Raw genomic sequence first — 16,270 nt, 5'->3', positions numbered from 1 at the left:
GAAAAAGAAAAAGTTCGAGTTGTGGTCCTCATTTAAACCGTCCGGCGGTCCGTCATGACCCGCACAATCGACCCAGTCCCTGTCACCTCAACCAACTTCTCGTGCCAATTCAGCAACACGCTCATCTGCTGACCACCGCCGCCTTCGCCCAAGTTACGGGCCTGGATCTGCGAGAAGCCCGTGTTCTGCGGCGAAACGGACTTGCGCGGCGACTGGGCGCCGCTACTGGGGGCAGGCGAGGACATTCCTTTGTATCTGCAATAAAATAAAATAATAATTAGCCCGAGTCGTTGATCGCCACCGGGGTCTGAAAGTATTGAGTGAAAGCACAACGTACAGATACTTCATCAAGCAGTCTGCCCGCTCTGCCCCGCTATTCCCGCCACATACTCCCTCCAGAATGCGGGTCATCTCGCCCTGCCGGATCCCCTGCAGCACCTCCACCACGGTAGCCAGGTGCACCTCCCTTGCGCGGTCGTCGCCGCCCAGCGGCGCGGTGTCCAGGGCGTGCCGGAGGGCGCCCTCGGGATCACCGCCGCGCAGCAGCTGGCGGACTTGCGTCGCGACGTTGGCGGCATCACTCGAGGTCTCGGGTTGGGGCAGCGTGCCGGGGAGGAGGGTTTCCATGGGGAAGTTGCTCGAGGACTCCGGGTCGAGGAGGTCGATGTTGATGGTGCGGTAGTTGAGTTGCGACATGGTGGGCAAGGTGTGCGCTGTGGCGTGCGGGGGAACAGCAGAATCGAATAATTGAAATGGCTCAAGTGAGTTATTTGGGTTGATGATCCAGTCGAAAGCTCCCTTATCGAGAATGGGCTCCGGGGCTAGTTGGCTGTTGGGCGTGATCTGTTCGGAATTGTTGATGCAGTGGGCGGGAAGTGGGCTTTGGGGGGGATGTGCGGAGAGATATTCAACAGTGCGGGGATGGGGGAATATGAGAGAAAAGGCCGAGTCCTGGAAGAAAAAGACAAAGTCGCTGGGATCGAGGGGAGATGGCAGGTAACCGTGAGGCGATGCAGTGCGTCGGGGGAGAGCTGGGGAGGTGGGGCTGGTGGCCTGAGGCAGAAAGCACAACTAACTAGTTGATCTATGAAATGCCGGAAGCGCTGCTATTTTGTTAAAATGTGTGCTCATTCGATGAGCATTTTTGTAAGTGCCAGGTTATATCAAAGGCTTTACAGCACATTATTCAAGACTAGGTGGTTTAGAGGTTCAATGCCTAATCAAGGTACTAGATGACAGTGGTGCTCATTAGAAAAGGCAGCAATTCCGAGATTAACAATAGCTGGGCAGTTCTGCTAAACCATGGCCAATTAGTTTAGGTTTTCTGCAGTCGACCCAAGGGTATTTTGAGCTCTTGGGTCTTGTATTGCTATTTCCACCTTTGCACAATTTGGTAGTGGTAGACCGAAAGGGACCCACCTTGTACAAATCTAGATGAAGTCTTGTAGCATTCAGTCTTGTGAATCGCCCACTCACATATTATGGAACAAAGCATCAATTCAGGTACCCATAGGCAGAGGATAGGCAGAGGGTCGGGACTTGATCTATCCTGGAAGCAGAATGTCTAAGGGAAGGACCAAATTACGGAGACTACTAGGCGGCAATGAGGCCAAAACGTTCCTCTTCTTTACATGGGCAGCAAAATTAATATCTCTACTTAAGCATATCAATTCAGATTCCTTTATTTTATGTGCATATTATTCGTAACAATGCTTATGTACAGGGGGTATCAACATCAACTATCATCACAAGGGGTTGTATATATCTAGTACCCCTAGGGAGAAACTGTCACAGTAATAGGAGGAACCGCCACAGGAGGCGGTGTGGTAGGGCGTTCAGGAGTTTTCGAAGCATGGACCGCGTGCGAGGATGGCGCTTCTTCATCCTGCCCCCGCTTCAAGAAAGCATCATCCTCCGAGCGCCGAATGGGGGAGTCATCATTATCATCCTCCTTCGACCCGCGCGAGGAAAGAATCCGACGGGTGAACCGCGTCACCGGCTCAAAGAGAGCCTTGAGACCACGACCACAGACTTGAAACCCTTTCAGCAGAGGCCGCAGCACAAACGCCAAACCACCAACAACGGCATTAAAGACGACACCGAAATGGCGATCAGGGATCATGCGCAGGACAACCGCCCAGGGAAGACAGGCAACAGCACAGATGAGACAAACCCCCCACTGGAGGCCGCTCAACCGGGTCACGCCAAAGGCCTTGCCGCCCACATACACGATCATGACCTGGCCGCCGACCATGATGGCATTGATGCCCAGGAACCAGTAGTTGCGGAACATTCCCTCGAAGATATTGAAGCGGTTGTCGAGGCGGCGGTTGTTGAACTCGTTGAAGATCTGCATCCATACAAAGGTGTTAAACACGATGGTGGCTAGTTGGGTCTGGCGGAGTGTGGGGTCGTTGGTGGCGAGGTGTGAGCCCAGCAGTTTGTCGCCGGCGAAGTAGAGCATAAAGGTTACGGCGAGTTGGTATACCGCTTGTCCGAGAATCATTTTCCACATTGTTAGGGTGAATAGAGAGGCCCGTTTGGGGACAGGTTTGCGGTCGAGGATTTTCTCTGTGGGGGCGTCGGTGGCTCTGGGATGTGTTAGCGAGGGATCAAAGAGAGAAGAGAAGAAAAGTAGAATGCAAAGACAGGAGGCAGGAAGTCTTACAAGGCTAGTGCTGCAAAGGTGTCCATGATCAGATTCACCCACAGCAGCTGCACAGCATTCAAGACACTGCTACCCTCGCTGCTGTAAACCGACGACACGAAGGTCAGCACCACAGCCGTGATGTTGACAGTGATCTGGAACTGAAGAAACTTGGCCACGGCATCATTAACCGCCCGTCCCCAGGAAATAGCAGTGACAATGGACCGGAAGTTATCATCCAGAAGAATGATCGAGCTCGCCTCCTTGGCAACTTCGGTACCAGCGATGCCCATAGAAAAGCCAACGTCGGCAGTGCGCAAAGCCGGACCATCGTTGGTGCCATCGCCCGTGACTGCCACGGTTTCCCCAAGAATCTTGAGCCGCTCGACCAAGATCCGTTTATCCTCTGGAGACGACCGCGCCAGAACCTGCAGACGCGGAATCACCTTATCCATGTCTTCATCGGCCAGTTGCCGGAACTTGGGCCCTTCCATGACCAGACCGTCTGCGGTCTTGATGCCGCATGACGATGCAATCGCGGTGGCTGTGGCGATGTTGTCGCCGGTCACCATTTTCACCTGGACGCCGGCTGAGTGGCACTTGCGGATGGCTGGCGGCACTTCCGGGCGAAGAGGGTCCTGAATGCCCACAACCCCGACCCAGGTCATGTCCCGAAAGATATCGTCGAACTCAGCCGCGGAAGAGTCATCTTCCAACTTTTGCGCCTCGGTCGGCGGCCACGTCGCAAAGTCTTTGTAGACCATCCCAATCGTCCGAAGAGATCCTTGGGCATACCGATCGATTGTCTCCAGGATGTGTTGTCGCTCTTTTTCAGAAAGCTGTTGCGTAGCGAGTCTGTCATTGGATAGATCAATGTCCATAATTCGTGTCGTGCAGGCATCAACCATCAGCTCGGCTGCTCCCTTGACAAGGAGACGGTAGCCAGCACCAGGATTGCGATAGACAATGCCCATACACTTGCGAGAAGAGTCAAACGGAATCAACTGCTTGATCTCCGCAGAGCCTCGTTCCGAGACGAGGTCCATGCCCAGATAATCCTGAGCCAGCTGAAGGAGAGCAACCTCGGTCTTGCTCCCAACAAACTCCTTGTGTCCCTCTTTCTCCTCTTGAAACGCCGTGGAGTTCAGAGCAACACTCTTCACAATCAGATCTCGAACCGCGGCCGAGCATTGCTGGAAGAGCTCTGAGATGGATTCTGAGTTGCCAGGGCCGTCGCTATCAGACGATTGGCCGAAGCTGCGAGCCGAGCCCCAGGTGCCAGCAACCACGGTCATTTTATTTTGGGTCAATGTTCCCGTTTTGTCGGAGCACACGACCGTAGCGTTACCCATTGTCTCGCAGGCTCGAAGGACACGAACGAGGTTGTTCTCCTTGACCATGCGCGTGGTAGCAAATGCCAGCGCAAGAGTCACAGCCAGGGGAAGGCCCTCTAGAAGCAGGTCAGAATGATGATTTAGCAATGTGGAAGTTCAGGATGCTTACCTGGAATGGCAACCACGATGACTGTCACGGCGACAATCAGGATATCCACAAATTCCTTGCCCTTTGCCGCAGAGGGCATGTCAGGGTGATTTGGGAGCTCGGCGACAAAACGGAAAAGCAAAACGAAGAAGAGAATGATAGCGGCGCTGAGGTAGACAATTAGCCATGAGAAAGGAAAGAGAGGAGAAAGGAAAGGAAAAGTAAATGTTAACTCACGCTGAGCCCAGATACCCAATCCAATCCGCCAGGCGACCCAGCTTGACTTGGAGAGGAGTAGGGTCGTTAGCCGTCTGCAGAGACAGCATGATGCGGCCGTATGTAGAATAGCGCCCAACACTCGTCACCAAATAGGTGCCAACACCTTCAAGAACCTTGCTCCCCGAAATCAAAAAGGGGTCGAGTTTCTTGGTGGCAGAACCATCCACGATATGGTGCCATACTTCATGGCCCTGGGTCTTTTTCATCTGATCGGACTCGCCAGTAGCCGAGGATTCGTCGCATTTCACACCGTGGCCTGTGATCAAAAGGCCATCTGCGGGGATGGAGTCGCCAGGCTCGAGATGGAGCACGTCGCCGACCATGATATCGTAGATCGATACCATAGTGGACTTGCCCGAACGAACAACTTTGACTTCGCGGTCATCGTTCTGTTGGTTAGTTAGCATATGAGACCCGCAGCAGCAGAAAGGGAAATTAGTAGAAGACGAACCCGCTTATTGAGTTTGGCAAACTGCCTCTCCTTCTGCCAGTCATTGGCCGCAGTCACGATGGTGACGATAAGGATCGCCACGCAGATGGCCACACCTTCTACCCAGTCCACGCCCGTGCCTCCATCCACGGACTCGTATATCCCCAAGGATAAAGACACGATGGCGGCAATGGTCAAGAGAATGATGATTTTATCGTTATAAGCAATCCAAAGAAGTTTCAAGAACCCGGTGGATTTGCGAGCCGGGAGCCGGTTCTGGCTGAAAACGCGGATGCGATCTTCGAACGGCGAGCCATCGCCATTTGATATCGTGTTCGGTGGCGGGATGCTAGATTCGGGTGGTGTTGGTAGTGGTGGTTTGCTTGTCGAAGAGTACTTTGTATCAACAGCAGGCGTCACCTCCTGGAAGTCAACAGTGCCCTGCAAGGGCCCCTCGTCGACAGATAAACCGGCATTCAAATCCGTCCGCAGACCCCGTTCCAAGCCCTGCAAGCCCCCCAGCGCATGAAACGCCGCCAGCGACTTCGGGTTCTGCATTTTATTCAGCTGGCCCGGCGAAAACGCAAACCGGTTATCCAGCACCTGGAAATCGGTCTCATTGCGAGGATCCGGCGTCAGAGCATCTGACAGCGACACATCATCATAAACCATTTTAGTGACAGGAGCCTGCTCTACATGTGAGTTGGTCCTCGAGTGGACTGTTGTCGCTGCGGTCGAAGCAAACGAGTCAGACCGCGGCCGCAGGGTATCGCCATCGATCGACTGCGAAAGTCGATGCGAGGCATGTTGGACCGACAGCCGGGCCGGATCCCGGTGCCAGGTCGCATCTGGTGATAGCGACGAGGTCGGGCTGTGGTTTGGGTCTGTTGGGCCCGAGTAGGATGATGAGGCTGCGGCTGATGCCACAGATAGAGACCGCTATAGAAGTATGAGCTATGTTCAGTTGGGAAGCGATAATTTTACTTACCTCTCTGCCCGAAGAGCCTGCTATGCCACCAGGACTCAGCAGCGAGCCCTGGTCGGCCGAATCGGTCTGCTGCGAAGAGGCCATGGGAGAATAGAGAGAGGGGAGTAACCTGGCCGGAGGTTATTCTCTCTGTTGCCGAGAATGATGATGATGATGATGATGATGATGATAATAATAATAATAATAATAATAATATGCCGAGAAACAAGAAACAATCGGTATAGTCTCTGGCACGCGAGTTCCAGTGACAAGGTATCTGCGTGGGATTTGCAGTGCTTTGTATGTTGCCCCTTCTTCAACGGGGCTGTGTAGTCGATGCCCAGAGATGCCGAGGACAGAGAGCGCCCATTAGCAATAATTTCGCATCAACAGACGCCAAGTCACCGCGAGCGATTTTTGAGATGTAACAAAACCTTGAAGAATGGGGAAATCATCCAAGAAGATGAAAATGGGGGGAAGTATGTGATATACTGAAAGGAGCGAGATTACGAGCGGAAAAGAAAGGCTGAGGAACTCAAACACAGCCCTCCTCAGCGGCAAAAAAGCTGGTTGGGATCGAAGTGTATCCAAGACCCAAGGTGTATTATTTGAGCAACGAAAGTCATACCCGATCGAGATGGACATATTGGACTCGAGCTGAACGATTTAGGCGCCGAGCTCATCTTTTTTGATTCCAAGTCCACTCGCCTGTGAGTGGCAGCAGAAGCCCGGGAATCGAAGCGCCCCAGTTCCAAGCGGTGATCCCTTCATTGCGACGCCATTTGGGTTTGCCCAGCAAAAAAAGAGGGTCGACTGCGCCTCGATGCCCCCCCCAATGACTGTGGACAGCAGTCCCGCTTGATGTTCCCCGTGTCTGTGTCTGTGGAATGTTCTGTCGCTGTATGTCTCTGTATGTCTCTTGTACTGTATCCATCCCAGAAAGCAAGGGGCGAGACTTTCATCTCAATGGATGCGTCATGGGGTCCTGTGGCAGCGTCATTCAATCTTTAAGCAAACCCGGGGTGACGCCCCCCGTTGGATCAGAGAATCTCTGCGCCACTCGTCATCATGCTGATCTTGCACGACGCTAACAATCGGCGAGATGAGACAGCCCCCGGGGGAAACATGGACGCCACCTGTGGCTGTGGAGATGTGGCGGTACAATACTGTATGGTCTACTACTACCACGTGACTTTGCTGGAGCTGCAGCCTAACATAGAAGTACAACCTCAGGATTCTAACAGTTTAATTTGAACAGCCACCTCCAAGCTTGAATACTATCTGATGATCTGCATCATGACGAGTCCACAGCGCTGATCTACTCAGCAATCCAATCCAATCCACCTGCATAAGCCCTAAGTCCTGAGCCTCAGCTTTATAGTGATATTTCATTCCACGTGCATATTCCACAGCCTCAGTTCAGGCTTCGATGATATTAGAGACATTCAGGTTTCCAATTACAGTGACAATCCCAGATGCGGTGGCAATGCGAGCCTGACCTCGTAACCATTCCAAAAATAAACAACTTGTTCAAGCTTCGAAGGGAGAGCAGGAGCAAGACAAGAAAAGAACAATCGATATAATCAAGACCCATAGATCTTGATCACAAATGCGATGTGCGGTGAATGCAAATAAATCCAGAAGAGAAAAAAAATATAAAAAAAAAAGTAATAAAAAGGGGTATCTATAAAAGAGAAGAATCGAAATCGTCAAAAAATGGTCAGACAGAGAAAGACGCTCAAGAGGCCGTAAAAGGCGGAAATGAATGTCGGTGGACAGAAAAAGAGAGGGAGACAGAGAGAAAAGAGCTCTGTCAAAGACAAGTGACAAAAAAAAGTTTCCCTCAGTCGTGGCCATAGATCCGTCAGGGCGCACCCCAAGTCCCCGTAACATGTCGGTTTCATATCGCGTAATCCATATAATCAGAGCAGTGCCAGATCACAGATCCAGGCTTTCTCGAAAACGGCTGCCGCGGCTGCCATTCATGCTGGGAAAGCTGCGGCCCAGCCCGTCGGGTCGTCGTGGCACGAGAGGAACCACACTCTGCGGCTCCGCCACGGGATGCGACGGCGTGACGGTGACTGGGGTGGCGACGGTCACCGAGCTGGAAATAGGAAGGTGCACGGGCGAAGGCCGTGGAGGCGACGCTGGGTTCTCTGCGCTCTCCCGGGTATAGTTGGAGTCCAGGGGCCGGCCATAGGGCGAAGTCGGGGGCGCAGGATACGAGGGAGGGGATCGCGGGCCTCCACCTGGCGAGGATGGAGCAGCCAAGCCACCGAGCGATTCAGGGATGGTGGGAGAATCGCCGTCGAGCCCGCCGCCGTAGCCATCGCCGCCGTGGGTGAGAACTGGAGGCAGTTTGCGGCCCGAGATCTTTTGGAAGCCACGTTCGCTCGGATTGGAGGAGTCGACGGTGCTCTCGGTCTGCGTGGTCTGCGTTGAGTGGCGCCAGCGCTTCGCGAAGGCGGGGCCAAAGTACGATGCCCGGAAGAGCGGGTCGCGACTGGAGCGTCGTTCGGTCATTGCTCGCGTGCCAGCCGCGGCATCCTCAGAGGGAAGGGTCTGCGGGTCCTTGCGCTGGAAGAACCCGCGTCGACGGAGAAGAAATAAAAGAAGAAGAATGATCATAGCAATCCCGGCCACACTTCCTACCACACCACCTACAATTTTGGGGGTGGCACTGTTGTTGGACGAGTCTGATCCGGAAGAATTCCCTGAGTCGTTTGTAGACGTACTCCCGCTTCCAGTCGCAGTGCCGGTTTGTTCTGAGCCCCAGAACCCACTCGAAGATGGAGATGATGTACTGGAAGAAAACCTGGACACGGAACTGGAACTAGACGAGGAGCTAGGCACAGAAGAAGTCGATGTCACCGAAGAAGTGGCACTTGAGGACTTGAGAGGAGTAGAAGTCACTCCCGGGGACTTGACCGCTGAAAGAGCTTTTGATAACGGAGGGCCGGGTTGTGACGGATTCGGATTGGATGGCAATACTTTAGGGTGGGAGGAAGGCAAGTTCGACACTGGCGTGGCTGACGGTACCTCCGCAGGGAAAGCCAAGCTGCCAGAAATTGTGAGAGCGCCGAATGCCGAATCCGATATTGTCATAGGTAGATCCGTGGCGGGGGACTGCCAGAGGGTGTGGGAGTCGGTGTCGACGACTTGCACGATTGTTTGGACGACAATGCTGTGAGCCGGATCGGGCTCCTCGCGCTTGGACAGTGACACATCGGAGGCATCCGATGTGTCGTTGACACACGTGTTGTTTTGTGACGCATCGCAGGGTTCGCTCGACAGATTGTCGGGAGTAGGTTTGGGTACTGGAGCTACATCGCCCAGCAGAGTGGAATCGTTTGCAGTGTCTCCCCCACGAGCCTCCAGGCGATGTCGGGCTCTGATAAGCCTGCTGATCCGGGCATGTCGGTAGTGCCCATGATGAGCCATTGTGTCCCACGATGTCGCACGATCGATCTTGAACCACAGAGATATCGAGAAATGCGGAGAAAGGGAGTTGTGTGGATCCTCGCAGAGGTCGGAGCTAGTTCGACGAGCCAAGCGCGATTGGAATGAATGCGATAAAAAAAATGGAGGTACCAAAGTACTCAAGCGTAAGCCGCTGATGCAACAGAAAAGCAAGGTCTTGCCTGCGCGGAGTTAAGCACACAGATCGAATCGGGCCGAATCGGGAGATAAACAAATAAGGGAGTGAATTGAATACGAGCGCGAACAATAAGGAGTGAATGACCGGTGTGCTGTCGACGACAATGGTTCAATAAGGAGTGTATGGCATCAGGGGAAGCATTCCCCGAAGCCTGGAGAAGAAAAGCGCCTGTCAGCCTCCATTCCACACCCCAGGTACTCGGAGCTTTTTCAAGGGAGCCAACCACTACCTCGAGGCAATGAGTACATACCTGAATCAAAGGAACGACAGAGAGAAAAGGAGAAAAGCCAAGCTTTGCAACCTAATCCATGACTGGAAGAACCCTCCCCAATCAATCAAACACGGCCAGGAGAGCCTTGCCCAGGTGAGATCCACGACCCAGCGACAACTGTGGGTCAAGGGCGATTGGCGGGAAAAACGCACTGCGTTACACACACGCCCTCACACAGGAGGATCTCCAGTGGACAAGAGTGGGAATAAATCCCAAGTAGAGAGGGGAAGAAAGCGAAAGCGAAAGGTGAGCGAGGGAAGGGAAAAGAGGAAAAAGCGAGGGAGAAGAAAAGAGGCCAACGCCCCTAATCAGCCAAGGTCCAGGCGACCCGCGTGAACTAGCCCCGGGGCGAGATCGGGGCCACAAATGATTGTTTTCTTTTTCTTTTTCTTTTTGTTTTTCTGTTTTTTCTGTTTTTCTTTTTTTTTTTTTTTTGACTTCCTTCTACTCTTATTGTTTCTGAGTAATTTGTATCTTTTATCAAAAGAGACCTGAATTGTAGAATATAGATTATAAGAAATAGATGGAATCAACAAACAGTTGAGCAAAGAGACCAACGAGCCCTGCAGGTACACGGCGACCTCAGCCAGTCATCGCTGACAGGTGGGCCCGATGGTTCAGGCTCTCGGGCACCCTAAGCCCAGGTGGGCTTAGCGGGCGCAGGTTTAATTAGCACCGCAAGGACTCGGCGAGACTAATGGTCGCGTGCAGCAATTACGTGTGGGATTGAAGATAACCATATATATTTACGCAGATATACCTGAATCGAAGGCTGGTGACTCGAATGGAGAGCAGTGACCAGATAGCCTCTAGTCAAGTATGACATACCTCCCAATGAAGGTGGAAGCGATCTACAAACTACGCTTAGGACGGGTCCGAAGCCCCAAGGTACCTTGAAATCTGAAATATGGATCGTCATGTTCAGCATCACTGGCAGAATGCGCGCATTCGCCCTATCTACGTCCTCCACGAGGCGCTGCAAAGAAACACAGAATCAAGATGGGTATTGAACAACTCCGGGTGGCCGCTTAGAAGGTCTCGAGCTCGTCGGCCGCACCCTCTTCCGCCTCGGCGGGGATCTCGAATCCCTCCTAAATTAAAAAAAAAATCAGCGTCGGATCACCATGAAAGAAAGCAGAATGGAAAGAGACAAAACCTACCTCGGTCGAGTACAGAATGCCCTGAATGTGCTTCACCAGCGTGTCCTCCTCCTTCTCCAGCTCCGGGTCCGCCTCAATGGCGCTCTGCAGCAGCAGCTCAATGTCACGCAGCTTGGCAAAATAGAAGTCCCGCTCCTTCTCGAGTCCGGCGATCGCCTCCTTCTGCGCTGAAACCTCCTGCTGCAACGCCGAGGCTGCGGCTCCACCAGCAGCTGCACCAGAAACGCGGGGTGCACGGGGGGCGGCAGTGGTGGGAGTCACACCGCGGCGGGAGCTACCCGCAGACGGGGCACGCGCAGTGGGAGCACCCGCGGGGGCACCTGAGGCCTTGCGCCGACCGACCGCATCGTAATCTCCACCGGGATAGTGCTGGTCCCAGTATCTCTTGGTCCACTGGAGGAATTCAAGGTTGTCCTGCATGCGGCACTTCGTGAGGGATTGGACAGGAATAGGCTTGTCCACCTGGTGGCGCGCGAAAAGATCTAGATAAGTAGAGAGGAGAAACTGTTAGGAGAAATAATTATAGCGGAGCTGATGCGGGGACCGCGGGTCTTGACATACTCTGGAGAACCTTGAAGTTTTGCAAGTAGGCGTATTCAGTGTTCACGTTGAACTTGACCCGGGACATAGGCACATCCACTAGACAAGGAAAGAGCTTTGTGTCAGTGATTGTTCTTTTGCTAGGAGTCTTGCTTCTCTCCCAGCCAAGATACTCGTAGGTTGTGATCACTTACTGAAGATGGAATCGAAGACCTGGCAAAGTGCCGCACTATTCAGAACCACCCACACATTGTGTCAGCCAGCCCCGCACTCACTAGAACAACTTGACTTTCTTCAGAGAGGGGCGGGGGATCTATCATACCCAGTTCCGCATTGCTCGATCTTGGTCAAATTCAGCTGCAGCAGGTTGTTCAACCAAGCCAGCAGTTCCTGCCTGGATTGTAAGAAGATTGTTAGCAAGCATTGCCCAGTAATTCAGGAGACCATTGCCGATGTGAGAGAAAGCCGAACCTGGATTCACCCATGGTGGGGTAGCGTGGAGATGACAAGGCAAGGGCTATGAAAGAATGGTGGTGGGGATGGGGTAGAAGAAAGATGAGTTGTGTATAAAGAACAGGCCACTGCAAGGTCAGAACTCGCCTCGAGGCTGCTCGGTCGGTGAAGGAGAGCGGCGTGAATTGTTTTGATGCCAAAAACCCACGGATCCCGCTGGCGCTAGCCCGTTGGGGCCAATCACCGTTGGATTATCTAATTTGATGCCTCAGGCGAGAGAGAGCAGCCTGGAGAACAGCAAAAGTAGAAGCTTCAAGTTGGGTATTTGAAAAAGGAATAGAAATAAATAAAATCTATGTACTGATGCGATGTATATGCAACCAAGACAGTGTCTATACTCCCAAATGGCCAATCTAAATAGCCAGGTCAAAAGCCAGAGGTCCCAGCACATGTCCAACTCCCCGATAGCCCATGTATATGCCAGCAATACAACCCCCCCATGAAAATCAAACGCTCTAGGTGAAGCCAAGAACTCAGCAAAATGCAACCAGGTTACTCTCCCAAAAGGTCAATCCCATCCAATCCATAGCCAAAGTCCATGATCACGGCCCGTGAATCCTGGCTGGTGGCCACAATCCGGCGATAGTCCGACTGGACGCTCAGCATCCAACTCGTCGTCCACCCCGGGAGGTCAATGGACAATGCACCATGGTCGGTGTCAAAGACCTTGACACTCATGTCATAGCTGCCGCTCACAATGCGTTTGTTCATGCTGTCCAAATGCAGCGATCGGATCAAGCCGATGTGACCACGAAGCTCGTTGACCATCTCACCAGTGTTAGCATCGAATTGGTAGATAATCCGGTCATTGCCACCCGTCAAGATGGTCCGGCCATCATCACTGAATTCAACACATGCCAAGCCACGATCTTTGCTGAGGAACTCCTTGACGCAGTGGCCCGAAGTCACGTTCCACAGCTTGGCCACGCCGTCCCCACTGGCCGACACAATGAGGTCACCTCGCAGCTGGACCGCATTCACCGGCCCGCGGTGACCAAGAAGCTGCTTAAGAAGGGCACCGGTCTTGCGGTCCCACACACAGATAGTGCTGTCTTTGGAGCAGGAGACAATATAGCGGTCGTCGAAGCAAACATCCAATACGCCAGCCCGGTGGCCCACCAGGCGCCGAATTGGCTGGTAGTCATTCTTGATATCCCAGACAATACAGGTATAGTCCGAGGATCCAGTGACCATGATTTCCTCGTCAAACTGCAGGCAAAGGATCGATGCACTATGATAGTCTGCTGGTTGCTCCATTGGGGTGACAATGCCCTCCAACGGAGTCGACGGCGGGCAGATGGTCAGGAAGGGAGATTTGCCCGTGGCCTGCTGGCCCGGGCTGTTCACCGGTCCAATACCAGGCAAATCACCCGGTGGCGGGCCAATGATCTTCAGACAGGGCCAGGGGTAGTGAGCATCCCATATACGAATTGTCCGATCACGAGAGCCTGTGATAATTTTGTCCCTAAACGCTGTTAATGGGGATTCAAAAAAGACAATGAAAAAAAAAAGGTGATTGGTGCGAACATACTCGTCAAACTGCGCGCAGTAGACACTGTCCTTGTGTCCATGAAGATAAATTGCGGCAGCTTTACCCTGTTTCCAGCGATGTTCAAGGGCCCGCCGGACAAAAAACATCTTTTTCCAATTTTGGTTGGGAACCGACTTCCCCAATCCCGAGGAGTGCTTCTTCTTGGAGGTCGTGGATCTCACAGGGTGTCGGGGATAGGCCCCACGGAAGACATGCTTCCACACGTGGGGAGAGGATGCCTGTTGGTGCCAGGATCGCGATACCAACTCCGAATTCATGAGCGAGGTAGGATCCAGATGAGACATGATGTAAGCCACAATCTCAGCGGGAAGATGGCCCACCGGGTCTAAAAAAAGAACAATTAGCCGTCAGTTCAATCCATATTGAGGGACATGCAGCATTGTGATCCTTACCCATGCGCACGATCGCCAAGTCCACATCCGAGATCTCAGAGCGGTCGCGCAAATCAATTCCGATGCCGCTCTCCGAGTCAGTCGGAAGCCTCAATTCAGGCGTCTTGGGCATGTCCCGTTCACCGCGGACCATCTCGTTCCGGGCCATCTCCATCCTAGCCATCTCAGAGCGTTCATTCTGCGCGGCCGCTGCGGCGCGTGCTGCCGCACCCGCGTAGATGTCATTCGGTAGAATTGGCGGCTCCTGTCCACGGCCTGGAATAGGAGCCGGGACCGAGGCAGTCGGGGCATAGAAGCTCTGCAGGGCAGATACACTGTTCAGGGAAGGTCGCCGATTGATGCTGTGGCCCTTGGACCAGGTGTGCCGTGACCGCGCATCCCAGCTCCCCGTTGCAATATGACGCCGGTGATTCGACTGGCCTGAAAGGTGATAGTGGCGGCATTCATCATCATCCTCCTCCTCTCCGGGAACGCGCAGATTCTGCTTGGACGACTTGCCCCGCAGCGAGACGGACAACCGACGTCCCAGAGCAACGAGGCCATCCATGGGGTGGCGCAAACTCGAAAAACTTTTGGCCCCACGACGCCGGGGCACGGCCGTCGGGAAATTGTCCATATCTTCCACCACCGGCGCATGCTGTTCGTGGCAACCTTCCACCAGGGAAGGTTCCCGCCACAGCTCGACATTGGTATCTTTGGGCGCGAAAGCGGGATGCACCGCCGTGCGCGGGCGTGGGCGAAACGATAACGAGGGGCGTCGCCGCGTCGAGTGGGCGATATTGTCTCGTGGCGACATGACGTGGGAATCGCCTCGGCGAAAACGACAAAGGCAAATTAAGGGCGTTGGAGGCAGTCGCGGCGTCTCCTTGGGGCGCAAGTGATAATCAGAAACAATAAGGGGTCTAATGTATCCGTCGAGAAATGCAAAGACGGGACTTTGCGCGCTGGACTGCAGGGGAGTTGGGTTGAACCAAGTATATATCCACCGTAACAAATAAAAAAAGAAAGATAAAAAAGAAAGAAAACACCAACCCAGGGCAAAGAGAGGGAAATTAAAAGAATGCGAACGGATCAAATAACAAGAAAAGAAAAGGGAAGGGAAATTTGCAAAGGCGCAAGAAAAGGGAGAAGAATTCCAGAAAGAATGAATGAACGGGTCTGAGGGTCGGGCGGTGAATCGCGCAGGAGTGATTGGCTCGCGGGTCTGGTACCGACGGGTACCGGAGACTCCCAGTGGCAACGTGCAAACGCTGGGGCTGACAAGTACTCAGTACCTGCTGAGGTACAGAGGGGCCTGGGAACAGAGATTTTAGGCTGCCGGGGGGGCAAATGGGGAACCGAAATGCGGAGTACCACTACCTCGATCGTCGCGACAGGCTGTCGGTAATCCAAGTACCCAGTACCTCCGCAGACGTACACAAAATGATCCCCGGGCGGCGGATCGGGCAGATCCATGGATTGCACGAACTTTGGAGTCGGGAGAAACAGGGCTTTCCCCCCAATACAGGGGAATTCTCAGGGCGTCAATGGGATTTCTGGCGTGTGCAGAGTGGAGTATTCTCCAGCCCATGTCGATCCCCTGGGGAATGTCGCACGGCATTATCCTCAGAAACATAAGATAAGTGAGACAAAACAAGAATCTTCTAAGATGGCTCCTAAGTTAGCTTATATTTAATGACAATGATTGTTTTTTGTGTCGCAATGGGTTTCTGGGTAAATTCAGAGTAGACAGTTGTAATATATTTCAGACCCCCAGCAAGTAAATCTATCAAGTTCTCACTTGACACACACCAAATATACTCCATCTACTGGAAAACTCAACCACGACACAGAATCTTACTATCCAAATACCTTCTCATACCCCGTCAGGGTAAACCGATAGCGAACTTCGCCCTTCTTCATGCGAAGCATCGCCTCCTTGAGACCCTCTTCGCCAATGGCGATCCCCTCCACCCAGCCCTGGAGACCCTTGTCAGCCGCCAACTGCAGCATCTCCAGCATCTCACGACGACTCCCCAAGTGACTAGCACCGATAAGAACACCATTGTCAATCAAGTTCTGGGCCTTGATAACCTGGCCCTCCTCCTCGGGCAGCCCAACACTGATCCAGCGACCATGCACATCCATCATGGACAGGTAACGGGCAAGATCAAAGCCCTCAGACGAATTGGCACAATTGATGATCAGATCAAACGAGTATTGATGTGGCAGCTCCCAGCCCTCCTCCGCGGTAGCAATATACCCATCAGCGCCCAGCTTCCGGGCGTCGGCCTCCTTCGCCCGAGACCGGGAAATCGCCCACGTCTCCGCCCCCAGCGCTTTGGCAAACATGATCCAGTGGTCTGGGCAGTGCGGGATATCATTCCTAGCGGGGGATTT

General features: G+C 53.3%; 5 protein-coding genes across 5 annotated transcripts; all 5 read right to left on the bottom strand.

Annotated features, from left to right (window-relative positions):
• Positions 1-32: 32 nt before the first annotated feature.
• Positions 33-5,910, bottom strand: NUU61_003198 (calcium-translocating P-type ATPase; the record flags this gene model as incomplete). Its single annotated transcript, XM_056653780.1, has 8 exons — positions 33-255; positions 338-1,053; positions 1,808-2,591; positions 2,669-4,097; positions 4,151-4,296; positions 4,367-4,797; positions 4,860-5,777; positions 5,827-5,910. 8 exons carry the CDS (start codon positions 5,908-5,910, stop codon positions 33-35), a joined length of 4,731 nt encoding a protein of 1,576 aa, XP_056514847.1.
• A 1,833-nt stretch (positions 5,911-7,743) lies between these two features.
• NUU61_003197 (uncharacterized protein) lies at positions 7,744-9,246 on the bottom strand (the record flags this gene model as incomplete). The annotated part of the gene is made up of 1 exon (XM_056653779.1): positions 7,744-9,246. The coding sequence occupies one exon, from the start codon at positions 9,244-9,246 to the stop codon at positions 7,744-7,746; it is 1,503 nt and encodes a 500-aa protein (XP_056514846.1).
• A 1,516-nt stretch (positions 9,247-10,762) lies between these two features.
• eb1 (microtubule-binding protein BIM1) lies at positions 10,763-11,919 on the bottom strand (the record flags this gene model as incomplete). The annotated part of the gene is made up of 6 exons (XM_056653778.1): positions 10,763-10,825; positions 10,895-11,376; positions 11,456-11,533; positions 11,629-11,663; positions 11,757-11,828; positions 11,906-11,919. 6 exons carry the CDS (start codon positions 11,917-11,919, stop codon positions 10,763-10,765), a joined length of 744 nt encoding a protein of 247 aa, XP_056514845.1.
• Positions 11,920-12,439: 520 nt separating this feature from the next.
• On the bottom strand, positions 12,440-14,687 carry NUU61_003195 (F-box/WD repeat-containing protein; the record flags this gene model as incomplete). Its single annotated transcript, XM_056653777.1, has 3 exons — positions 12,440-13,412; positions 13,479-13,824; positions 13,892-14,687. 3 exons carry the CDS (start codon positions 14,685-14,687, stop codon positions 12,440-12,442), a joined length of 2,115 nt encoding a protein of 704 aa, XP_056514844.1.
• A 1,043-nt stretch (positions 14,688-15,730) lies between these two features.
• On the bottom strand, positions 15,731-16,222 carry NUU61_003194 (uncharacterized protein; the record flags this gene model as incomplete). Its single annotated transcript, XM_056653776.1, has 1 exon — positions 15,731-16,222. The coding sequence occupies one exon, from the start codon at positions 16,220-16,222 to the stop codon at positions 15,731-15,733; it is 492 nt and encodes a 163-aa protein (XP_056514843.1).
• Between the last annotated feature and the right edge of the window lie 48 nt (positions 16,223-16,270).

Source organism: Penicillium alfredii (genome assembly GCF_028826965.1).
Source record: "Penicillium alfredii strain IBT 34128 chromosome Unknown utg000004l_segment0_segment0, whole genome shotgun sequence".
Classification (NCBI taxonomy): domain Eukaryota; kingdom Fungi; phylum Ascomycota; class Eurotiomycetes; order Eurotiales; family Aspergillaceae; genus Penicillium; species Penicillium alfredii.
This window is presented reverse-complemented; position numbering and strand designations above follow the sequence as displayed.